This window comes from Oreochromis niloticus, linkage group LG1, assembly GCF_001858045.2.
Source record: "Oreochromis niloticus isolate F11D_XX linkage group LG1, O_niloticus_UMD_NMBU, whole genome shotgun sequence".
Classification (NCBI taxonomy): domain Eukaryota; kingdom Metazoa; phylum Chordata; class Actinopteri; order Cichliformes; family Cichlidae; genus Oreochromis; species Oreochromis niloticus.
This window is the reverse complement of record NC_031965.2, coordinates 5,010,649-5,037,092: the sequence shown is the minus strand read 5'-3', so window position 1 is coordinate 5,037,092 and position 26,444 is coordinate 5,010,649. Positions and strand designations below refer to the sequence as shown.

The 26,444-nt window shown below is 42.9% G+C and overlaps 1 protein-coding gene across 5 annotated transcripts; it reads left to right on the top strand.

The window, feature by feature from the left end:
• Positions 1 to 1,012: 1,012 nt before the first annotated feature.
• cers3a (ceramide synthase 3a) lies at positions 1,013 to 24,445 on the top strand. 5 transcript variants are annotated; one of them, XR_002060292.2, is made up of 13 exons: positions 1,013 to 1,155; positions 2,904 to 3,085; positions 3,364 to 3,481; positions 13,182 to 13,300; positions 13,380 to 13,437; positions 13,609 to 13,659; positions 14,419 to 14,511; positions 19,105 to 19,233; positions 19,907 to 20,013; positions 20,183 to 20,336; positions 22,513 to 23,620; positions 23,788 to 23,901; positions 24,022 to 24,445. XR_002060292.2 is itself a non-coding variant. In XM_003453872.5 (11 exons), exons 2-11 carry the CDS (start codon positions 2,913 to 2,915, stop codon positions 22,696 to 22,698), a joined length of 1,188 nt encoding a protein of 395 aa, XP_003453920.1. In that variant the 5' UTR covers positions 1,013 to 1,155; positions 2,904 to 2,912; the 3' UTR covers positions 22,699 to 24,403. The 5 variants fall into 5 exon arrangements, 2 of the variants coding, with proteins under 2 accessions (XP_003453920.1, XP_025766629.1); XR_002060291.2 differs by having other exon boundaries at positions 23,788 to 24,432; XR_002060290.2 differs by having other exon boundaries at positions 22,513 to 23,901; positions 24,022 to 24,403.
• Positions 24,446 to 26,444: the final 1,999 nt, after the last annotated feature.

Below are 26,444 nucleotides of genomic sequence, written 5' to 3'. Positions count from 1 at the left end.
AAAATATTTGTTTTTTTAGCTTACCAACACATTTTCCGTTGTTATCCTAAATGTTTATGTAGGAAAACGAAAAAATGAGATCATATGAGATGGCTACAAATGACTACAAATGAATAAAAAGCAAATAATATCCTCAGGAAATGAGCTGTGGGTTTATGACCAGGAGGTATTATCTTCTGTATGTGTAAATTGGAATAAAGTCAACTGAATTCAGTTTTATTTATATAGCGCCAAATCTCAGCAACAATTGCCTCAAAAACCAGTGATGTCTCCTTAGCTGAAAACAAGAACTTATGGTTACAAAAACCTCTTTGTTTAGGAAAAAGTTTTACTATACCATCCTCTGGCTTCAGTGGAAGTCTTGTACAAGACTAACTTGCTCTGTTAATATGTCATGCATGTGGGTATGTGTGTACTGACCTCCCTAACAGAACATGAACATATAGGTGTTTTTGCACAGACTTAATGTTTAAAAGTGTTTGTTTCATTGTATTTGGTCCTAATAGGAAGTTTTAGGTACCTTTTCATTTGTATGTTATGTTAATGATTAATTTAGAGTATCATCAAAGCTCTCTATTGGTTTTAGCTTAGTACAGAGTCCTGGTACTGTTTGTTCCGTCTGTACACACACACCCTAAAGTTTAAAAATAAAACATCGGTAAATTTTAGCAAATATTCTTTCTTTCTTTAGTCTTTCTTTTTAAAGAAATATGTCTGTTATATACAGTATCTGGGATATTTTTACATAATTTTCCAGTTTCTGGTCCTGGAAGGTTTGTTCTATCAGAGAACCTGCCTTTTGTATTTTATCAGGAGCACAGTACAAACAATGTTATTAGATCCTTTGAGGGCAGAGAGAAGAAAAAAAAGCCTGTGTGTTGTGGCAATCCACTAGCCTACCTCCACTTCCTGAAAGCCCTTCCCAGGTAATTGTCGCTGGGTGGGTGTGACCCTAAAGAATATCAAACAAAGACAAGAGTGGCTGACTGCCTGTCATACGGTGGGGGTGGTGGTGGTAAGGTGTGTGTGTGTGTGTTTGGGGGTGGGGTGGGGGCAACGTAGGACTTTCCCATCTGTGTTCATATTCCACAGCAAACACAAGCAGTCAGCTGATGTGGAAAAGTTCCCTTACCTGCTCTATCTGGCTGTGAAAAGGTAAGCTTTGGTTTTACTGTGACCTTGAAATGTGACTAGCAAACAAATTGCGTGTTTTCCTTTGAATATGAGTGATATTTCCAAGTTTTTGCTAGATGTCTATTGTTTTTAAACTAGAACTATGGGCAGGAGGAGTTATTTGATCCAGGCTTTTCTGCAGTTAGTGATGTGTTTTTTGTCAGCTTTGTAACAGCTGAGTTGGAATGAATAAATTCTCTGTTCTCAGCAAGATCACAGTAAATCTGAGTTGTGTGGTCTGCCTTCTTGAAATAAAAAAAAATAGATGTTTAAGAAGCAAGATTATTCTGAGGTCACTAAAAGGATCTGTATACCATATCACATTTATAGAACCACCATCTATGAAGAAGGGGAATGGCTATGGTACTTTGACTAGAGCAAATTTCCTTTAATTAATGTCACTTGAAACACTAAACAAACAGCTAACAGACCAGCTGAGAGAATATATCCAAATATACCGTGGATACGTAAAGCCTGAGCTAATGGGTGAACAAAGTCAGGTGATTCAAAAGTTTCATTTATTTTTACTTTGACATTATTTTACGCTTTTTACTTTTCTGCACTTTTACTACATATTCTTACATTTACAGTTAGTGTTGGTTTATTAAAGATAAACTTTATACATTTGTTAAAGTATTTGAAACCTCTCCATGTTGATGTCAAAACCAGCAAATTCAGAGATATGTGTTTCTAGCATGCCGGATGAACAGGTCATGCACACTGAGTGAATTCTCAGCAGATTTCAGCTGAAGTATTTATAGAGGAAGTAACAACCTGGATGAAAAATATTGTCCCCTTGTTGACTGGGGGCTATAATGCAAAGCCTACTTAGCAGTGTGCTAATATGGCTACAAGGAACTGTTGTAAAGATAATTGTGATTCAAGTAAATCTACAATAGGTTCGTGTGCATTGACAGAGTCAACAAAGCATTCTTTTCATGTGAAAGGTTGATGTTCATAGGAGTATCCTGCCAAGGAAGGTCAATAGCCAGGCTTTATTTGTTTTAACTGAAAAACCCAGTAGGATATAACAGGTATGATGTTAGTTATCAACTCTCTCTGTTAAGCTGGGCTTTCTGCGTAATGGTTTTGTGCAGGCTGACATTAAAAGAGGGTTGTGTTGCACAAAGTTTCAGCATCAGAATAAGCCGGCGCTAAAACTTTCTTAAAATGATCCCTGTGAATGCAGCCAACTTCAAACAGAGATGTTATGAAACACTGTTCAATGAAATGAAACAATTTGGTGAGGGCTTGAAATCAACTATTCAGCTTCTACAGTAGAGAAGAGTAGATTACACAGTCCTTTTCATCCTGCACGTAGAGTTACAAAGCTATCTTTGAAATTCACATTATTTTATTAATTGATTATCATTACTTTATTTGGACTTTATTAAAAAGTGTTTTAAAATGTAATTATATGTTGTAAAGTTGCAAGTGAGGCGCTCCTTGCCTGTTTTTGCACTCTTTCTTTCTCTATTTAAGTCAGAGAGAGTTAAAAAAAAGCGTGGGAGTGATCTGAGTGAAAGGATCAATAAGTCAATATTTGTTTTCTGAATAGACCTGTATGTAGACTCTAGTAACTGTAACATCTGCGACTGCAGTGAACTTGTTGTTCTTACCATACAGCTGCCCATGTAAAGTAAAGAAAAGAATACTGGCATCAAAAGACTGATTCCAAATATCATGACCTTTGCCTCTCTTTTGTTTGTATAACCTTTTGGCTCCCTTAGGGTGGAGGGATGTTTGACACACTGTATGAATGCTTCTGGTCAGAGAGACTATGGTTGCCTGTGGGCTTAACATGGGCTGACCTGGAAGACAAAGAGGGCCGGGTCTATGCCAAAGCCTCCCATCTTTATGTGACTCTCCCCTATGCCTTAGCATTTTTACTCATCAGATACCTATTTGAAAGGTAAGCTCCACATTGCGTACCTAAACCACCTAACTCTACTCCAGTAGAGGAGTGGGGGGTGGGGGGGGCTGTGATAGATTTGATCTCAACCAGCACAGTTGCTACTGCACACGCTTATAAAAACAAAAAGAACAAAACAAACAAACAAATGTTGCAGCCACAGGCCTAACAAACAAACAAAGGGAAACACAGTAACAGCTAAATAAATCTGTTTTCTTTAAAATGTCATTTTCCATCATGTGCTGAATTTCATTTTGTTTGTGTTTATGGTACTTCAGATGGATAGCAACACCACTTGCAGTTTCTGCTGGAATCAAGCAAAGAATCTATCTGAAAGCTGAGGAAAATTCTGTCTTGGAATTCTATTATGCTACTCAGTGTCGAAATCCTGCTCAGGTAAACCAAGTCACACACCTTTAGTCCTGACAATCACAATGTTAACGTTGGTGTTGTTAGGCCTGGAAAAATAGAAACATTTAACAATCTTGACATAATGTAGTATGTCATATATCACACAGAGCTTAGCAGTTCTCATTTTATTATGTTCCACAATTTGCCCGTTTAACATGTTTAACATTATTCTTTTTCTGTGTGTACTCATAGTTTGATCCAGAGCAAGCTACATTTCACTGCACTGCACTGATAATGTCTGTTTCTTTCATTTAATAATCTACTGTGAAGGCCTGCTTTTTCCTCGGTTCAGAGTAATTGCTGCGTTCATCTTTCAAAGAATCAGTAGCAACTGTGAACTATGACCTAAAAATGACAACAGTCAAATGTTTGTGGTGCATCAGCCGGTCGTGTACCCCTCGGCACATTGCACCATGGCTGTCGTAGTTGGGTTGAAGACACGAGTGTATGATTGTGTCCATTTCTACTGCCATTTTTATGATATTCCTGCACAGTAGCTCAGAGACATATAGATATAGAGAGGGAGATTTTGGAACAGTTTGAAAACTCAAGTTTGTGGAAGAAACACTCAACACAGTCTTAGCTTCTAGTTTTGACTTCTTCTCCTCTTATACCAGCGCTTATGTGGCGATATTGTCCGAGTGGAGACGCCAATCATTTAGGAAAATACTGCAGTGGCTTCCTGCACAGTAACGACAGGTATAAATACCAGTGTCTGTAAAACGAGAATCTGGCGGTGAGCAAAGTGACCGCTGTGTACTTGTCCACTGGAATGCTGCTTCATCAGCTAAGCCCTCAGCTTGACCATGCCCAGCACTCACTGCAATTTGCTCACCAGGAGAAAGCCAAATGGACAATGCCATCCTGCATCTGGTCCATAGAGCACACTCCTACTTGGACACAGAGAGCGAGGCTGTGGGAATCATGTTCTCTGATTTCTCCAGCAAATTAAAAAAAATATTTGTAGTTTTTACAACATGTATTTACAACATTCCTGAAAAAAGAAACCTGCCATTTATAAGCATAGTATTTGTCCATACACAATTTTGCTAAACACTGGAGGCAAACATTTATGACAGACAATTTCAATTCCTCAGAGTTGTAGCTACTAATTGTATTTGCTGCATTTTTATGGAAAATCTTTATGTAGAAATATATATTTGGTCATGATTTTAACAGTAGGCAAAGAAAAAGAAACCAACAAAAACAAAACAAAACAAAAAAAACCCCAAACCCCAAAGTGGAACAAAACAAAACAGAACAAGAGAGAAACCAACAATCCAACTCTCTCCAGTAGGATGAGCAGGTTGTTTCCCATTGCATTTTACATAATAAATCCCAATTTTTATCATCTATTACTGAACCTTGAAATCCTTGATAAAACTTTGCAACAATTTTCCAAACTATAACATTAGTGTTATAAGCATTTGAAATATATTTAGTATTCTATTGCGCTTTTTCTCAGCACTTAAGGCAAACCGTGGTTTGCCTTAAGTGTCAGCTAGCTCCCTCTTATAGTTGAATGTAAAATAAGAAGTGAGGCCCTTCGATGTCCATTCTCAAAATCTTGTGTCATTACAGTTAAGTAGAAACTCTGTATCAAAAGCACACCATCTTAACATCATTTCAGCCTGGTTTAGTTTGTTCTCTCTGCACACCTAATTCCAAATCTTAAAAGCTAATTTTATCCAGGGATTATCAGGGTCTTCAACTTTAATTTGCCACCCATGGCTCATTCTTCTAGGTCTTCTATGTCAAAAAGCTTGTCAAGAAGGTGTACCCTCCCTCTCCCCTGTGGCTACGGTTCAATTGATCTTTTTCCTCCTTTGGAAATGACAGAAATGGTTGCTTCTTTCTATGAAGGGGGAACTGCCCCTCCTTTAAGGACCCAGTTACACACTGCCTTCAGTTTAGGAGTTAATTCCTCCCTGTAGGCCTTATACAATTCACCAGTGATCATCGTCCCAATTCATAGGCTGCATCCTTCGGAGGACCTGGCCTTCGCGGTCTATGTGGGCCAGGTCCTTCGAAGGCCGAGAAGGCTGGAAGTGCAAGGCTGTGAAATGGGACAGTCTAGCTTTCAGATTTGCGTCACCGCAGTCTTGGTGGAGTTTAATAAACTCAGCCGTCTGCTCCTCGCTCGATAATATATAACAGGACATTGGAGTAAATTCTCTACCATCTCACACTTCTGTTTAATCAGTTTTCTGTTTGACGTTTATTCAGCTGTGTGAAAACCAACTTTAATCTAAGCTAAACCGATTTACTCAGGAACAAATCAAACACTGAAAAAAGCCAAACAATAACATTTTAAGTTATATAAGTGACTTATATGTCATCTTTAACCTGAGTAGCAAAAGTTTATTTTGTGACCCAGAAAGAGTAATAAGAGTAGTATTAAAACTAAGTAGCTGCCACCATTGTTAGAAACTGGAATTAGCTGGGCCGCGCTATGAATTCAGGGATAGATTGGGCCATGAAGGATACACCCGACCCATCCTTCAAATGAAGGACGCATTTGTTGGATGCATTTGGAACAGTCTTGGGGGTTGCCTTCATCGCCTGGCTGTCACGTAATTGGCCTTCAAATGCAGCCTATGAATTGGGACAAATCGTTATTTAGGTCAGGCTGGGAGTACAGATCTTTATAGTATGTTTCAAAACTCTCGATTTCAATGTTATCATTATATATAATGCCAGTTTTAGGGTGTTTTATTAGACAGTACTATCCACTTGGTGCTTTCTTAGCTTAAAAGCTAACCACTTTATTTATTTTAATAATTTTGATTAAGGAAAATAAACTTTTAAACATAGTGGGCTGACTATTCTAATTACATTAAAGGAGTGTTTGCCATTTTTAACGTGGAACATTGTTGTCAAAATAAACATAACAACCGCTTGTCCAAACAGTGCTGCTCAGAACCACAGTTAACAAGATAACAATCAAGCAGATAATAAAACAAAACAAAACAGGATTTTCAGGTCTGAAAGACCTGGTGTAATAGGGAGTCAGCCTCACACTTCGGAGCATGCCCATGGATTAGAAGTCCTCCTCGCAAAATTCTTCCACACTGAGCATGAATCAGTACTCCTGGCATCTCAATTAAGACAAGGCAATAGTTCTAAATATTACACATTTCTCTTGTCTCATAACTCAGAAAGCGTGCAGTAAGGGACCAAGTAGTGGGAGTGCTTTTCTCTTCATTTCCAACTTCATCCTTCTTATTCAGTGATTTGAGACTTGAGTTTGGATTGTAGTTTTAATAGCTCTGTAACAGCATCCTCCATTGTTTGAATCTGCTCCTCCATTTTTAAAAGACAACCCTCAGCTTCCTTGAGTCTTGCATTGGTTTTGCACACTTCGACCTTAACTTCTTCAAACTGTTGCACGTTTTCTTTTCTGAAGCCCCTAATTTCCATAAGTATCTCCTTCAGGTCAATCTTGTCATTCTCCTCCATTTCGTTCCTTTTTGCTAGCATTAGCCCCAGTGCTAATCAAAAAGCTGCCATTGTGGAGGTAAGCATCAACGACACAGAGCTCTCAGTTCTCACTCCTTCTTTATTCGTCTCTAACATCAACTGCTCATATCGCGCCACAAAAAAGAGGAACACACTTCCTCAACACTGGGTGTGAGTGGAGCCCTCTAGTGGTCCACCACACATGCCCCCCCGAACACCCAGCAGAACTAGTCCAGGACCCAGGGCTTAAGCAAACGGCCGGAACAGCTGAACCGGGGGGTGGGGAACTGACAGAGGGCAACCCAGCCCGGAAGCGAGGCTGGCACTGGCGGTCAGAAAAAGCTGCAGACGACTCGGACTCCGTTGATTGTGGGTCGCTCCTGGGGGAAAAAACAGAATCCATCAGCCCGGTGGCAGGTGGGCAGCCGCGGCGAGGGGCCTGGGCCGGGACCACCTGATCCTCATGCATAACATGTGCAGGCTTAAGTCTGTCAACAGAGACAACCTCCTGCCGACCGCCAAAGTCCAAAATGAAATGTTTGTTGCCTGGTTTAAGAACCCTGTATGGCCCGTCATATGGGGGGCGCAGCGGAGTCCTATGGGCATCGTGCCTGACGAAAACGAAATGAGCAGAGTCCAACGAACTCGGAACAAAAGTGTCAGGCAGGCAGTGGTGCACAGGACCAGGAACAGGAAATGAGTCTCGTGGGGGGCGAAAAGGCAACAAAGAGGTATCAAAACATGGGGGAGGGCTCTCAGGCAAGAATTCCCCGGGGACCCGGAGGGGCTGGCCGAGGACCAGTTCAGCCGGGGAAACCCCGAGGTCTTCTTTAACCGCGCTACGCAATCCCAGCAAAACCCACGGAAGACGGTCGACCCAGTCGCCACCTGTTAAGGAAGCCCGGAGCGCAGCCTTAAGAGACCGGTGAAACCGTTCGCACATCCCGTTAGCTTGCGGGTGGTATGCTGTGGTGCGGTGGACCTTGACCCCCAGGCCGTCAGCCATGGCAGACCAAAGCTCAGAAACAAACTGGGGGCCCCTGTCCGAGGTAATGTCAGCAGGGGGACCGAAACGTGAAACCCACGTCGACAAAAATGCTCTGGCCACCGTCGCCACTGTCGTGGACGCCAGGGGTACCGCCTCCGGCCACCTGGTCGTGCGGTCCACCACAGTCAAAAGGTGCGTGAAACCCTGTGACTGCGGCAAGGGACCAACCAGGTCCACATGAACATGATCGAAACGCCTACCGGGGATACGGAAAGGTTCGAAGGGTGCCTGCGTGTGCCGGTGGATTTTCGAGCGTTGGCATGGGATACAAACCGCCGCCCATTCTTTCACCGTCTTGCGAAGGCCCGGCCAAACGAACCTGGCGCTGACCAGCTTGACCGAGGCCTGGACGCCGGGATGAGAGAGGGCATGCACCGAGTCAAAAACACGACGACGCCACGAAAGGGGAACCACCGGGCGGGGGCGGCCGGTGGAAACGTCGCAAAGAAGGTGCGGACCGCCGTCCCACACCGGGGTGTCCTCCAGCACGAGGCCCGTTTTCGTTGACTGAAGGGCCAGGATGTCCGGGTCAGCACGTTGCTCGGCGGCCATGGCAGCGTAGTCGATGCCGACGTACACCGGAGAAACCAACACACGTGACAAACAGTCAGCGACGTGATTGGACTTACCAGCCACGTGCTGAATGTCTGTGGTAAACTCTGAAATGGCCTCCAACTGGCGCTGCTGGCGTGCGCTCCATGGGTCAGAGACCTTGGACATCGCAAACGTCAAAGGTTTGTGGTCAACGTACGCAGTAAAGTTGCGACCCTCGAGGAAAAAACGAAAATGTCGTGTGGCGAGGTGCAGGGCCAGCAACTCCCTGTCAAAAACACTGTACTTGCGTTCGGCATCCCGGGGCGTACGACTGAAAAAGGCGAGCGGTTGCCAGAGACCTGAAACCCGCTGTTCCAACACCCCACCCACTGCCACGTCGGAGGCGTCGGTGGTCAACGTGATCTCCGCCGATGGAAGCGGGTGTGCCAGCAGGGCGGCGTCAGCCAGCGCAGACTTGGCTGCGGAAAACGCATGGACGCATTCCGGCAGCCAGTCAACCGGATCTTTGGCTGTTTTACCTTTTAAGGCAGCATAGAGTGGCTGTAGCAGGTGGGCAGCTCTGGGGAGAAAGCGGTTGTAAAAATTTATCATCCCCAAGAACTCCTGCAACGCTTTAACTGACATGGGGCGCGGAAAAGCTGAAACGGCCTGGACTCTGTCGGGCAACGGAACCACACCTTCAGCGGAAATGCGGTGCCCGAGGAAATCCAGAACAGGCAACCCAAACTGGCACTTGGAAGGGTTGATGATCAGGCCGTGCGCTGCCAAACGCTGGAAAACCTGGCGCAGATGGGACTCGTGCTGGCTCGCTGAGCAGCTGGCCACCAATATATCGTCCAGATAAACAAAAACGAACGGCAGCCCACGCAAAACTGAGTCCATCAGCCGCTGAAAGGTCTGGGCGGCACCTTTCAGGCCAAACGGCATGCGCAAAAACTCGAACAAGCCGAAGGGGGTAATGACAGCGGTCTTAGGAACGTCTTCGGCGTGCACGGGAACTTGGTGATACCCCCGCACCAAGTCAATTTTAGAAAAAATCGACGTTCCGGCGAGATTGGCAGAAAAATCCTGAATGTGGGGGATGGGGTAACGGTCATTCTCCGTGGCATTATTTAAACGGCGGAAATCTCCGCATGGCCGCCACTGACCGTCCGATTTGGGCACCATGTGAAGCGGAGAGGCCCATGCACTGTTCGAACGCTGTACAATGCCAAGGCGCTCCATGGCTGCAAACTCTTCCCGAGCGACGGACAGTTTCGCGGGGTCGAGGCGGCGCGCGCGCGCGAACACCGGGGGCCCGACCGTGGGAATATAATGCTCAACCCCATGCTTCGTTACCGTGCCAGAGAAATCAGGGACAGACAGCGATGGAAACTCTGAAAGCAAACGCTGAAAAGCATCCCCGGAGGTCACTACATTAGCCCGAATCAGGGGTTCGGCGGCCCGAGTAAAACAGGGTAGCGAAGAAAACGAGAGAGCATCAATTAAACATCTGTTAGCAACATCGACAAGCAGTCCATGAGCGGACAGAAAATCAGCACCTAAAATAGGTACAGAGCTAGCGGCAACAACAAAGTTCCACTGGAAATCCCGGCCATGAAGACAAACAGTCACCAACCTTTCCCCAAACGTTTTGATGGGAGAGCCATTAGCTTGCCAGGAGCTGCGGCCCACAGTTCGCTGCTAGTCCGTCGGCAGCGGTAGGGGGAAGGAGGCTCTTCTGTCCACGAGAAAACGTCTCCCGGAGCGCGAGTCCTCTATGAAGAGCAGCCTTTCTGTATTGCCAGCGGTCGCGGCTGCTACGGCACGCTGGCGGGTCCGTTTCCCTGGGCCGTGAAAGCGCAAGGTGGCAGGCAGCGACGCGCTCTGTCGCCAAAACGCTGATGGTAGAAACAGATGTTCTTTCCGCGGTGCCGGCGTGTAGCAATCCCTGCCGTCAGCAAGGGGGCGGATGCTCCGGGGGAGGCAGGTGGAGGCGTGGAGGGCGCCGCCGGCGAGTCCGTAGCCAGGACGTGAACGTTGAAAGTGCTGCTAGCCAGGAGAATGCGATCCGCTTCTTCAGCCAGGGAGCGATAATCCTTCGCGGGCAGAAGCGGGGAGTTTGCGAGGACAGCTCTCACGGCGGCCGGTAGCTGGCGGAGGAAGAGGTGGGCGAAGAGGAATCCCCCGTCATCCGGCCCGAGCAACGATAGCATGTTCTCCATGAGCTCAAGCGCGGTACCGCCACCCAAGCCTGACAGGTTGAGGAGCTTGTCGGCTCGTTCAGCGTCGGAGAGGGCATAGCGCCGAAGAAGCAGCTCTTTAAGAGCGGCGTATTTCCCTTGGGCGGGTGGGTCCCGGAGGAGCGTCATCGCGCGACGGGTGGCCAGCGGGTCGAGCGAGGCCACCACATGGTGATACTTCGTGTCATCAGCCGAGATGCCGCGAAGGGCGATCTGAGCCTCCACGTGTACGAACCATGACGGGGGGTCATGGAGCCAAAAATCTGGCAGTTTCAGCGCCACAGCGAACGTAGCTGCAACAGGAGGCGGAGGACCGGTGGCCACTGATGCCTCCATAGCGGAGTCTGCGTCATCTGCGGCCCGTTGCATGCTCGAGTCAGGGGTCACCAATGTGGAGGTAAGCATCAACGACACAGAGCTCTCAGTTCTCACTCCTTCTTTATTCGTCTCTAACATCAACTGCTCATATTGCGCCACAAAAAAGAGGAACACACTTCCTCAACACTGGGTGTGAGTGGAGCCCTCTAGTGGTCCACCACACCATCTTCGTTAGCTTCACTTTCTTCAGTATACATCTCAGTCATAGTTTCCACCTGTTTCTTGGTTTTCACCTTGCCGTGTTTTTCATTCACCATAGCCCCATCCTAGTTAGTCACTTTTAGCTTTTTATCTTCTTAGTATTTCGAGATTCAGGGGCTTTTTGACAAAAAAGAGCCTGAAGCAGTAGATATGCAGCTACCTCCATAGAATCACCATTACTGAGAGACGAGTTGTTGCAGATGGGGCTGGACTCCTGGTATCCTCAATAACGGACCTCGCACAGTTTGTGAGGCTGTGAGACTGCACCTCAGAGACCGTGGTCACCAGCATTGGTGCAAGGGACAGTGCTCTCTCCTGTCCTTTTTGCCCTGTAGAGTAGAGCACCTAGTAAAGTATAGGAGCTTGATTGAGGACTTTGTAAACTGATGTAAGGTAGACTTCCCCAGGGCTAGGCCTTCTGCACTACCTGTATCAATTGATGGTAATGATGTGGAAGTTACCATCTTCATGTACCTGGGACTTCATCTGGATACCAAACTGGACTGGTTAGTGAACATAGATGCACTCTACAAGAAAGGACTGAGCCGGCTGAACTTCCTGAGGAAATTGGGGTTCTTTAATATCTGCAGCAAATTCTTGTTTATGTTTTACCAGTCTGTCGTCTCATCACCAATGTTCTCTTCTGTGTGCTGGTGTCCTGGTGAGGCAGCATCCAGAAGAGAGATGCCAACAGACAAGCTGGACAAGCTGTGAAGAAAGCTGGCTCTTTACATTAGTGGCTGGGAAAAGGACCCTGAACAAGTGGCTGTCCAATGATCAACACTTAATCTTCACTAAGCAGAGAAGCTTGTTCAGTGGCAGACTCTTGTCACTCTACAGACATGCTAAGGAAGTCCTTTGTTCCAAGGACTATACATCTATATAACGCAACACTCAGGCGTAGGGGTAAGGTGGACTAATGGGCCCCTTCATAACCTTGGCCATACACACTCAAGAACTGTTCATTTTTGCTGGTCATACAATTCAGGTGGTTAGACTGTCATTGCACTACAGCTATTTACTTATTTCACTTATTTTGGGATAGTTCACCACTGCTCCACAGCTATTTACCGTGTTTTAGTTAGGAGGCTAGGCTACCATTTGTACAGCTCTTGTACAAATGCTTTTCTTTCTTTTTTTTTTGTAACTTGGTGTAGCCAGTTTGCTTTCTGTTAGTTTAAGTGGTATATGTGTTTGTGTTCAATAAAGTATCCATCTACCTATCTACCTACCAATCAACCACCCCTCCCTCTTGATGCATGTTTTTGATGCAATCTCATGTTCCCGTAGAGAGTGGGAATATGAGACGAGACTGAATCTGAACCATAGACTTTCTTGCTGCAGTGCGTACCACTCCACCACTGTGCCACCTTCATTATAAACAAATATACACATATATTAAAAAAAACATTTGTTTTAAACTGTACTGGTTTGAGTCAGTAGACATGCACATTTTCCATAAGTGATGTACATTATTAACGGATTACCAAATCATGACAAATTACATTGATACATTTCTGGAGTTCTGCTGACTGCAAGCTACTGTTTCTCGCAGAGAAAATCAAGGATGTCTCAAAGCTTGTGGATATATTACTGCACTGCCCTTTAATTACCTTCAACAGCCTGAAGTGTGACTCCACCCTTTTCAGAGTTTGTTTGCAAATGTGCCTGAGAGATTCCTGCAGTTTTGACAAAACTACATTATTTATGTACCTGAAACGAGAGCGGGCTAGAGATATACATTTAAGCACATACACGATACACATATGTAAACAAATCTGTGTGTGTTTTTGTGTCTGTCTGCATGTGTATTCAATACCAGGCTGACATTGATGGGTTGTCTAAGAAAAGCAGTCTGTCCACAAGACAAGTGGAGCGCTGGTTTAGAAGAAGACGCAGACAGGACCGCCCTGGAATTCTAAAGAAATTCACAGAGGCCAGGTTACTACGCTTTGTTTTTGCAAGTGTGTGTATTTGTGATTATTCTGATATTAACAATAACTTTATTGTGTTCCAACAGCTGGCGATTTGTTTTCTACCTGTCTGCATTTATTGGAGGAATGGTAGCACTGCATGATGTAAGTAACCTAACCATTTCAACATTTTTCTAACTCAAGCAGCGATGGTCAAATGATTAAGTCTCTTTAATCATTAGGCTTTTGTCTGAACAGCTCTTTATAACTTAACATTTCACCGCTCTTCTTTATTTTGCATTACCTGTACAAATATAATAACTTTTGTGTCTGCAGAAAGAATGGCTTTATGATACTAGGGAAGTATGGACAGGTTTTCCCAAGCAGGTTTGTTGCATACTCTCCCACATGCCATAATCATCAATCAATCATCAGGAGCAAAAACACAGAAAACCACAACACTACTGAGGAAACATACGGAAAACACAGGCAAGGGCAATACAAAAAAAAAAGACAACTCAGAAAAAAAGAAGTCAGATTTATAACAATTATCCATCATTCAATCATCCAATTGGAAGATGGATCCAATTATCCAATCATCCATCCCACGTTACTTATAGATCTCCATCTAACATCCGGTTAGGTCCATACATTTCTGGGCATCACACAATTTTTGTTATTTCTCTTCTGTACACCACTACAGATGTGAAGTTCAGCAGACATTCAGCTTGATTTCAAAGGGTTTAACTCTGCAGAAATTACAACTTAAACTTTAGGTTCAAGGAAACAAGGACAAAAATACATTTATTTATTTTTGCTAGGAGTACAAACTGAAAAAACAGGGCTGTACTTTAATATCTGAAAGGATTGTAAACCTGGCATGTTTCTTGCCATGTGTAAAGGGACTTTAATTAATAGTACTCAAATTTCCTTTTCTTTCAGTGTTTAGCGGAAGGATCAACCTGTACTAGCATTTACGTGGAAAGCTGCAGCTTGGTGTAAACAATAGATTCCTCTGCAGTTTATTTTAGCTATAAGGTCTAGAAAAAAAACCCAGAACCTTATGGGGCAAACCTTTTGTCTGCATAACTGGTTATAATTTTGCCCTGTGTTCTTGAATCTGTCTCTTTGTCTCCCTGTCTGCAGACCATGCTAGAGTCTCAGTACTGGTATTATGTCTTGGAGATGAGTTTCTATGGCTGTCTTCTCTTCAGTGTTGCTTTTGATGTCAAGAGAAAGGTAAGTAGTGGTTCTTAGAGACCACAAACTTCAATTCAGTTCATTAGTTTGCTGTCTTCTTTTCTTTGCACAATGTGTAGTGTAAAATTGTAACCATTTCTAAAAATGTGAAAGAGTATTAGTGTTCTGAAAAAAGGTGAAATTATTTTTTAGAAACTTCAGTCTCTAATATTTGAATCTCAACAATAGAAATGAAATTATACATACTGCTCAAGAAAATAAATGAAGACTTTGAAAACACAGCAGACTCGTACTCATATAGACTGGGTAAATTGTTGGAAAGGATGCTATATTGTTTGATGGAAATTAAAATGATCAGCCCACAGACACCTGAATTCAAAGGCAGAGAATCAAATTGAAAAAGCGGTAGTGGCAGGCCTGTCCATTTCCCAACATTTAATTGCAGCAACTCAAAGTGGTACTCAGTGTTAGGATTCCTGTGTCTCTGGATCTTTGAGTTTGTTGTGGACTCGTGATTCTTTCTGCTGCATCTAAGAGATGACTCAAGTCCTAACTCTGTATAGTTTAGTTTTCTCTATTGGGTCTGCATTTATTTCTAGTTTCTGGTTTTTGTTATTCCTAATCTCATCCATGTGTCTTGCCATCAGCGTCTCCTTTGTAGTCAATCTTTTCTTTGTGTCTCAAGTTCAGGTGTGTCACTCTCTGTCTCAGTGTTTGTTTCCTGTTTTATTCTGATAGTCTCTTGTCTTGTCTGCCTTATGCTCAGTTTTATAGTTACCGTTTTATATATTACATTTCTCTCTCTGCACTGGGGCTATGATTTGAAGTGCATGTGGTGAGAACTACTAGGAAAAGTTTTTGTGTGTCTGTGTGTGGGGTTAAATTGTGGAATGGGTTAGGGGCTAAGCACAAGCAATGTCCAAATATCCACAAATTTAAATCAGTGTATAAAGATATGGTTTTTATGCAGTACAGGGATGAGGGCAGGATTAAGCTACAAGAGGTATTTTCAATATAGATATTTCTAGTGTGATAAGTTATCATTGTTATATAATGTATTACATATACTCAGGAAGCAGCTGTGCAGCTACATGACTGAATTATAAATATGTGAAGAGGGTGGGAGTATATAAGTGTTATTTCTTCCCACTCCTTTTCAAACAGCTGTTTTAATAGAAGACAGACCTGACTAGAAGACCTCACCCATACCTGGACCAGGGTATCACTCAGCTCCTCCATGAGGTGCAACCTGGCAGTGTTGGATAAACTGAAACATAATGCCCCAGAGGTGTTCTTGGGACTTACAGTGGCTTGCAAAAGTATTCAGCCCCCTTGAACTTTTCCACATTTTGTCACATTACAGCCACAAACATGAATCAATTTTATTGGAATTCCACGTAAAAGACCAATACAAAGTGGTGTACGAAAATCATACATGATTCCAAACATTTTTTACAAATAAGTAACTGAAAAGTGGGGTGTGCGTAATTATTCAGCCCCCTTTGGTCTGAGTGCAGTCAGTTGCCCATAGACATGGCCTGATGAGTGCTAATGACTAAATAGAGTGCACCTGTGTGTAATCTAATGTCAGGACAAATACAGCTGCTCTGTGACGGCCTCAGAGGTTGTCTAAGAGAATATTGGGAGCAACAACACCATGAAGTCCAAAGAACACACCAGACAGGTCAGGGATAAAGTTATTGAGAAATTTAAAGCAGGCTTAGGCTACAAAAAGATTTCCCAAGCCTTGAACATCCCACAGAGCACTGTTCAAGCGATCATTCAGAAATGGAAGGAGTATGGCACAACTGTAAACCTACCAAGACAAGGCCGTCCACCTAAACTCACAGGCCGAACAAGGAGATCGCTGATCAGAAATGCAGCCAAGAGGCCCATGGCGACTCTGGACGAGCTGCAGAGATCTACAGCTCAGGTGGGGGAATCTGTCCATAGGACTTTGAACTTTTTGGCCAAAGTGCAAAACGCTATGTGTGGCGGAAAACTAACACTGCACATCACTCTGAACACACCATCCCCACTGTCAAATATGGTGGTGGCCAGTGTTGGGAAGGTTACTTTTAAAATGTATTCCATTACAGATTACTGAATACATGCCCCAAAATGTATTCTGTAACGTATTCCGTTACGTTACTCAATGAGAGTAACGTATTCTAAATACTTTGGATTACTTAATATATTATCATGCTTTTTACAACTACGTGAATGTACTATTGCTGTGTGATTTATTACTATTACTGAAGGTCCGCGGCTCCGAACCGTAGTAAAGGGACCTCTGACTACGTCGAGTTCCGTGTCGGGCTCGTAGCCGAAAAATAGCTTTACTTTGTTGTTTGGGTCAACTTTGCTTGCGAGAGACAGAGAGCGGCGTTGAAAGGCTGCTCCAACAGAACTTATTATTTTCGGAGGAAAACACGAACACAGTGTACAGTCGAGTCTTAATAGCTTACTTACAACTGGGCCCGTCAGGCACTCTTCTTGGCTGCTGTGGTTATTATTATATTTACATGCTTCCATCTCGTTTCTGCTCGATGACAGCTCGTACTTTTCCACTGTCCTTTTTCTCCCTCCTCTTGCTCACAGACACATAACGTGTATGGCAGTCCATTCTACCTGCAACACGGACTACACTGCCCATGAGGCTACATTCTTTAGAGCTATGCCTGTAGCATTCTGCCTATTAGCTTTGCACAACAACAACAACAACAAAAAGGCGCTCTCTCACCCAGGAAACACAGTCGCAGAGAGAGAGAGCATTGCCCTGTAACCATGGCAACCGTAACGCTGCTGCCTGGAACAACAGAACGTAGCTGTCAAAACCCAAACAGTCCTGACCCGCCACAATATGAAACAGGAAAGTACCGCCGTGTAATCCATTTATTTCAACAAAGTAACTGTATTCTAAATACCACCTTTTTAAACGGTAACTGTAACGGAATACAGTTACTCGTATTTTGTATTTTAAATACGTAACGGCGGTACATGTATTCCGTTACTCCCCAACACTGGTGGTGGCAGCATCATGGTCTGGGGGTGCTTCACTTCAGCAGGGACAGGGAAGCTGGTCAGAGTTGATGGGAAGATGGATGGAGCCAAATACAGGGCAATCTTGGAAGAAAACCTCTTGGAGTCTGCAAAAGACTTGAGACTGGGGCAGAGGTTCACCTTCCAGCAGGACAACAACCCTAAACATAAAGCCAGGGCAACAATGGAATGGTTTAAAACAAAACATATCCATGTGTTAGAATGGCCCAGTCAAAGTCCAGATCTAAATCCAATCGAGAATCTGTGGCAAGATCTGAAAACTGCTGTTCACAAACGCTGTCCATCTAATCTGACTGAGCTGGAGCTGTTTTGCAAAGAAGAATGGGCAAGGATTTCAGTCTGTAGATGTGCAAAGCTGGTAGAGACATACCCTAAAAGACTGGCAGCTGTAATTGCAGCAAAAGGTGGTTCTACAAAGTATTGACTCAGGGGGCTGAATAATTACGCACACCCCACTTTGCAGTTATTTATTTGTAAAAAATGTTTGGAATCATGTATGATTTTCGTTCCACTTCTCACGTGTACACCACTTTGTATTGGTCTTTCACATGGAATTCCAATAAAATTGAGTCATGTTTGTGGCTGTAATGTGACAAAATGTGGAAAAGTTGAAGGGGGCCGAATACTTTTGCAAGCCACTGTAGGTCAGGCAAGCATGGGAGCCAGTCAGTGGTTTCAATTCCTCGATCCTTCAGCCACTGTCTGCATACTCTCACCATTTGAGGCCAGGCATTGTCTTATCATTGCTACCTGTTGTAGAGAGAGATTTTTTTTTTTTTTTAAACCATGTTTAACCTATTGTGATCAGGCATGCGAAGAAGTTTCCCTTTCTTTCTAATACATCGGGGCGACCGTGGCTCAAGAGTTGGGAGTTCGGCTTGTAATCGGAAGGTTGCCAGGTCGAGCCCCGGCTTGGACAGTCTCGGTCGTTGTGTCCTTGGGCAAGACACTTCACCCGTTGCCTACTGGTGGTGGTCAGAGGGCCCGGTGGCGCCAGTGTCCGGCAGCCTCGCCTCTGTCAGTGCGCCCCAGGGTGGCTGTGGCTACAATGTAGCTTGCCATCACCAGTGTGTGAATGGGTGGATGACTGGATGTGTAAAGCGCTTTGGGGTCCTTAGGGACTAGTAAAGCGCTATACAAATACAGGCCATTTAATACATAAAAACTCCTTGAGTCTGATAATATAATGCAGGAAATGGGGGGGAAAAAAAAATCTTGTCTTTTATGGTATCGTTTATATGGTATTATTGTAATTGATACTTTCCGAAACTTGTTCTACTAATGTTAGAAATGTTTGTTTGTTTGTTTGTTTGTTTGTTTGTTTGTTTGTTTGTTTATTTATTTATTTATTTATTTATTTATTTATTTTTTTTAACTTGGCAGAGTCAACACTGTTTTCTGCATCATTACTTTCTCATTTCTGTGTCTCTCTCTTTCCTTTGCTTTGTCCTTCTGTCATTTAACAACATGTACTTTTGTTTATATGAAAACATGATTTATGAAGAAACTGATAGTGCTCTCTGTGTTGATTGGAGTGTTCTTTGTGTGTTTGTTTCTTATCTCCATCAGGACTTTAAGGAGCAAATCATCCACCACTTGGCCACTCTGGTCCTCTTATCATTTTCCTGGTGTGCCAACTACATCCGTGTAGGAACACTGGTTATGCTTATCCATGATGCTTCAGATGTTTTGCTAGAGGTCAGTCTCGGCCACATGTATGTTTGTTTTTTTCTGACATGGGGGATTGCAAATGTCATTAGAGGTATAGATTAACCTTTAGTAACTGGACACTGCTTACAGTTCAAAATAAATCCACCTGGTATTGCTCTAGAATATGATGGAGAAAATTGATTTGGTTGCATTTTTAGCACCAAAAGTCTCATGTGGATATCTCATCTTGTATTTATAAAGTTATGAAGGATAGAAAATGCTGCAAAAATAAGACAAATTAAAAAGCATAATATTTAAACCCATTGCTCTGTCCTTTGTGTGCCTTTAACCTGTAGACATTTGCACCCTATTTTTACGATTAAGCTTATAGTTAGCACTGGATGAGGTGACTCTGAAACATCGCCGTGTTGCTACAAGATTCTTTGGTTGCTGCGGCGCTTCTTATGAAGTGCTTCTTCTTCGCTCAACCCTTTTCACTCTTAACCAGTCGTGGAAGATGACTGACCCTGAACCTGGTTCTACCAGAGGTTTCTTCCTGTTAAAAGGGAGTTTTTCCTTCGCTGTCACCAAGTGCCTTCTCATGCGGGTCACCTGATTGTTGGGACTTTGTCTCTAATATTGTAGGGTCTTTATCCTACATAAAACCTGCTGTGTGTATATGTGTGTTGTTGATTAATGGTAAAACTCATTTTTCTTTTAGTCTGCCAAATTATTCAACTATGCCAAATGGGAGAAAACCTGCAAAACTCTCTTTGTTTTGTTTGCCATAGTGTTTATGGTAACACGACTGATCATCTTTCCATTTTGGTAAGCTGATAAATAAGACTTAAGTTGTGTTCTTTTCTCCCAAATTAAGTAAAAAGTAACCAGTGAACTATGTTTGTCTTTGTACATTCATACTCAAGCAGATTTCCTATAAATGCATTACTTCCAGTATGTAACAGATTTTTACATTTTTGATATGCTTGTGTTTTAGGCTGATCCACTGTACTTGGGTTTACCCTGTTCTCTATTACCCTGCCTTCTTTGGCTACTACTTCTTCAACACAATGCTGGTGGTCCTGCTTTGTCTGCACATTTTCTGGGCCTACCTCATTCTACGCATGATCAGGAAATTTATGTTTGGCACAGTAAGTCTGGTCTGACAATATTTATCCATGTCTCTGTTTAATGTTTACCTGCAATGGTTGTACAGGGATTGAATGGCTCACTGCAACGGACCAGACACCCCACACTCCCGAAGAACCCTCACAGGATACTGAGAGGGCGATAAAATACATGTAGACTGGGTGGGCAAACTCCCTAACCTCAAATGTTCTTGAGATGATGAAGAGCTGGCCCAATGTTCCCCAACCAGGATGAAAACCTGTACCCTACGTTCAAAGTTTCACTAATGAATGAACTCTGCGATGTTGCAGAGGCATGTCAACCAAGACAGCCCTACAACATCCAGAGCCTTCAAGAACTCAGGTAGAGGCCAGACCATCAAGTAGTTTTTAAGTACCATGGTGACCTAGTTTCCCAGTGATGTAAGAAAGCTAATAAAACATGCAATTTTCACTGAAATACTCCAAACATACCACAAGCATGGTTCAAAAGGTTAGTTAGTAACTCAAACCAACACATGCCTAGCAAAAAGGGATCTTTTAAATAGCATGTATGTGTCTTTGTGTTCTTTGCATCCTATAAATGCATCTCACTCCTACCTGATAACTTAAAAATCCATCATTTTGTCCAAATATGTCACTCCAGTGTTGAAAAACCTGCATTGTGATGACCAAAATGTTAATGTTCAGGCTTCAAAATGAGATGAGATAGCCTTTATTTGTCAGTTGCAGGTCTTTTGCCCGCAACCGAGATGACAGACCTTGCCGACCGTACATACAATACACAAACATCACATTGGGGAGACAGGTCAGGCTAGGTAGCGAGGAAAAAAACATCGAAATGTGTAACACAAAAGGATAATACAGGAATGCACAGATATCAACACACCATAGCACAATAAACACAGACAAGCAACATGGGGAAGAGTTCCAGTGTGTACATCTGATCTGGGACCGCTGCAATCTTTCGACTGCGCCTCCAACTGACCCGATGTCCACATCAGAGGGGAGGTAAGCGTTGGAGGTGGCGTTGGATCCGGGGTAGGGAGGGTGATGCGTCGGTGAGTGCTTATCAGTATCAGTATATGTATGCGTGTGCGTGTCCAGAGTTCAGCTGAGACAGTGTCCTTCGCCCTGCCAGGCTAAGTAAACAGTCTTCCAGCCAACCCAGGTGGCCTTGCATGGAATGGGAAGGAACCGACTCAACACAGTCGTTATCAGGGTGTTTTGTTCAGCTCCGGCCTTGCAGCTGGCGCCAAAGGGGTATCCGCACAAGTGATGTTATTTTTTTACTTTAGTGCGAACAGCTCATATGAATTTCAAAGCAGTTCTACAGTCCAACACTGGTCTCTCAATCTCCCGTTGGAGAGCCGCGAGCTTCGCCATACTTGCGTTCTGTGATGTTGTCACTTCTTGTGCTCAAGGAGCCAATGTCTGAGAACTCACGGCAGTGTGCCTCCCCGAGATGTTATCCAATTTTGCGCCCAGAGATGTTATTCCGGGCTAGCCCTTCCAAGATGTATCCAGTCTGCAGTCAGAGATCTTATTCTTGAGTATTCACAGCAGCCGTAGCCTCTCCAAGATCGTATCCGTGCTGACTCAATGAGCCCATTTTGAGAAACTCACGCCTCTCCCATCGTTCCAATCCCAGCGGGCAGCCTTGTGGGGGTTTGAACAGCCGGTTCCGCTTTCTTAATTCTTCGATAAGTCAGGGCCAAGCCAGCTCCGATCAGCCAGAACCCTGTTACCATGGTTCTGAATAGGTAGATATCTTCACCACTCAGGCTCACCCAAGCCCAAACTTCTCATTGAGAAAGGGGTGTCAATTGCATTTAGGGACCAGTTGATCCAATCCATAATTCCTCTTTTAGGTTTTAGAGAACCGACTGTGAGAGAATGTTCCCGGGAAAATACAAAGAAAAACACGAGACTAGACAAGGACATAAGCAGGGAAGATAAGGGAGAGGAGAAAAAGTGCGTCCGCCTCCTCCGAGAGCCAAACAAAGCTTTGTTTTACATTGAAATGAACCCAAACTGACACCCAGAGTTCTCTGCTGCATCTCAGACTTCAAATCTGCTTTCAAGTAGACATTTTGCTGTCTTTGGCTGCTTGTTGCATCTTCTAAATACAATCTCCTTTTCTGTTGATTTTCCCATCGTGTTTTTCATTCTGTATTTTTACTGTAATCGTTTCATTCAGCTAACCAAAGATGAAAGAAGTGACAATGAAGAGGAAGATGGGGACGAAAGCAGCTCAACACAGGATGAAGTTGAACAAAGGCACAAGCCTGCCGGACCACTGGTAGCTGATAAGTATGACGAGAACGGAGGCACTAGATCCTTATCTCCACCAGAGAACATCTGCTGGTCAAAGACTGTGTGCTGACTCTTATTCACTACTCTCAGTACAGGACAAGAATCCAGAAATAGACTTTGTGTTTTGCTTATCAAAAAAGACCAGCGAACCAAACATATCACATATACATGTATTAAGTAACACAAGCCAGCTGTTGCCCTCCACGATAGTCCATAAAATTTAGACAAAGCTTCACTTAAACATTTTATTCAGATTTTAAAACTTAAAAAAAGCTCTTGACTACGTGCAACAGAATTTGAGTTTGAAACATGCCTCATGTGAGCAAAACGGATTCTTACTCAGAGCTGTATTTATGTCTGAAAACAAACTCGATATGAACACAAGGCCAAGTTTAGATGTTTTTCAGATTTAAGTTAATTATTTTCCCCTCTTAAATGTATCTACTACAATCCAGTTTTCTATTAAATTTTGCAATACCTACTTTGGTCAACCACACAAAGATTGCATTTTTACAATAAAAGTTTTAAAATTATTCCCATATTTAAGTTTTTTTTTTATTGTACTTGTACTGTGTTTTTGGAAAGCATAGAATAGAATTTTAATAATGAACACATTTGGATTACATTTTTTCTTTTCTACAAAAAAGAAACCTGTTGGTTTCCATTCCAAGGTTTAAAAAAAAAGAAAAGAAGAGAGAATACAATCAAACAAACCAATCCCACTAACACTTGGAATAATGGTTTAACTTGGGTTGATAACTGCAGTAACTGTCACTGACCAAATCAGCCCTTTTAGTAGTTTAGTTTTGTTAGGTATTCATTCAAAACACCAAGAAAGGCCACAGTCACCTGATTATGGTCATAACAACATTTTAGTGTGAGTTTACAAGATGAACTGTAGGGAAAAAGTAGCATCCTTGTTACCTCTATCAGCTTTTCAGATGTCATGGTCTTCCTGGAATCATAAGCAGCAAGTTCACTGTCTGAAAGAGGTAAGTTACAGAAAAGCAGTTGAGTTTTGAAGCATGTGTGCATTAGTAACTCAGGGGAACTGAAATACATTACTGAAATGTTTTGTGTAGGGACTCATTTTTTACTTAATTTTATTTCTCGCCTGTCTTTTTTTTTTTTTTTTTTTTAACATCTGGTTCTTATTCAGCGTGACAGTAAGACAATACCACCATGAGGCCAAAGAGAAGTATCGTGTTACTTGTTGTTTCTCCAGTGACTAAAAAAAAAACAAAAATAAAACCTACATGGAAAGGACAAAATGGTAAAGTGTTATAGGTTTTAGACACAAAAAATAAAAATATTTTTTTTTTTAATATATATGGTCAAAACCAAAAACCAGAATCTGTCCATAAACTGTTGTGTTCATTTTCTTTTCTTAAAGGAAGTACATCTTTTAAAAGATGCAATTCGCTTCAGTAGTTGAAATTACAAGTTACAGTGTGCTGGACCTCGATGTGAACCAGCGGTCTACTTCACAAAAAGGATGACCCTTAAAGCGGGTAATACAGTTTTATTCTACAACAATATGACTCTCTTCTTCCGATGTCTCCCGACTGGATCTTCTCCTGCACTTCATTCCCTTCTCCTCTTCCTCTGCCCATCGAGTTTGTTTTGTGCTGTAACTCAAACCATAATCATATCGCTGTCAAATCTGTACCCTGGACTTTTTTCATATTTGTTGACTATACCGTTCATAGTGTTCTGCATTGTTCAAGAGAGCATCAGCAAACTTGTTAAATTAAATTTCTGGACATTGAAGATCACCTGGCTGATCAGCTGCATATCATTGTTATTGTATAATGTCAGGAGCAAATGGGCTTTCCGAATACACAAGAAAAAAAAATCTGATAAAGTTTACTCTTACATCATCCACATTGTGTAAGAGAATTATTATTATTTTGTTGTCACTGTTTTTCATTTCAAAACTATTTAATTCTATATATTCTATATAATTCTAGGACGAATTGAATTTACCTGATCTCACACACATACAGTGTTTTTACTTGAAGCTCTTTTACCTAACTTTCTCACACATGCAGTAATACTCGTAAAGCAATGGGGTAAATAAGGGTTTTAAGTATCCTTGGACGAGATATTTAAATCTATTGCAGGAGCCGGGGATCATTTCTGCAACCTGTGGCTCAACTGACCCACTCAGGCAGCACAACTGCCCCCATGAGTTTTTGAAAAAAATATTACTTGATTTGAAAAATGTCATTCAGAATGAAAAGGAAATGAGTTGCTGCCTTTAAGTTCATTACAGTTTTTTCTGAATGCTTAAACCCTAACTTTGATTCTTATAGCACAATTTCTAGTGCTCAGTGAGTGATTTTGCTATAAATATTAATAGTTTTATAAATCGTGCTATAAGAATCACAGTTAGGATTTAAGCATTCAGAAAAAACTGTAATACTTATAGCAAAACCACTCACTGCGTTTGCAAAACTAAAAGCACAAACACTGCTTTGCACTCAGTTTGCCATTTTGTAACACACACTTTGCAAAACTGTAGGTACAATCCACTGCACAGCACTCTTTTTGCGGAACTGTAAACACAACTCACTGCTTTACACTCAATTTCCAAAAGATCAACACACTCCTAGCAAAACTATACACATTTATGGCTATTATTTACACTATTTTGCCAACTGTCTGGCTCACTGTCACATGTGAAAACTGTTTTAGATAATTAGTTCACTTTGCAATCAGCCTAAGCACTATAAATAAGCAACAGGTAAGCTGTCTGTGTGGAGTACAATGGAGGGAGCAGGAAGAGTGAGAATTAGAGGAGGCCAAGGAAGAGGACGTGGAGGTGAAGAAGAAGGACGAAGAGGACGACAAGGACAAGGAGGTGAAGTTAGAGGAAGAGGACGAGGAGGAGGACGAGGAGGGGGAAGCGGAAGGGTAAGAAGAGTAACAAATAGAACTAGAAAGCGAAAATTTCAGAAGAAATTTTAAGTGTGCCTATGCCGCTGCCAGTGTTGGGAAGGTTACTTTTAAAATGTATTTCACTACAGAATACTGAATACATGCCCCAAAATGTATTCTGTAACGTATTCCGTTATGTTACTCAATGAGAGTAACGTATTCTGAATACTTTGGATTACTTAATATATTATCATGCTGTTTACAACTACGTGAATGTACTATTGCTGTGATTTATTACTGTTACTGAAGGTCCGCGGCTCCGAAACGTAGTAAAGGGACCTCTGGCTAATACGTCGGGTTCCGTGTCGGGCTGGTAGCCGAAAAATAGCTTTACTTTGTTGTCTGGGTCAACTTTGCTTGCCAGAGACAGAGAGAGGCGTTGAAAGGCTGCTCCAACAGAACTTATTTTTTCCGGAGGAAAACACGAACACAGTGTATAGTTGAGTCTTAATAGCTTACTTACAAATGGGCTCGTCAGGCACTCTTCTTGGCTGCAGTGGTTATTATTATATTTACATGCTTCCAGCTCCCGTTTTTGTTCCGTGACAGCTCGGACTTTTCCTTTCTCTCCCTCCCTCGCTCACAGACACATAACGTGTATGGTAGTCCATTCTCGCTGCAGCACGGACTACACTGCCCATGAGGCTACATTCTTTAGAGCCATGCCTGTAGCATTCTGTCTATTAGCTTAGCACAACAACAAAAAGGCGCTCTCTCACCCAGGAAACACGCAGAGAGAGAGCGTCACCCTGTAACCATGGCAACCGTAACGCTGCCGCCTGGAACAACAGAACATAGCTGTCAAACAAACCCAAACAATCCTGACCCGCGACAATATGAAACAGGAAAGTACCGCCGTGTAATCCATTTATTTCA

Coding starts and splice junctions, on each gene's coding strand:
- cers3a (XM_003453872.5), top strand. CDS start 2,913: ATGTTTGACACACTGTATGAATGCTTCTGGTCAGAGAGACTATGGTTG. Junction 3,086..3,363: donor ATCAGATACCTATTTGAAAG/GTAAGCTCCACA, acceptor ATGGTACTTCAG/ATGGATAGCAACACCACTTG. Junction 20,014..20,182: donor CTGATCATCTTTCCATTTTG/GTAAGCTGATAA, acceptor CTTGTGTTTTAG/GCTGATCCACTGTACTTGGG.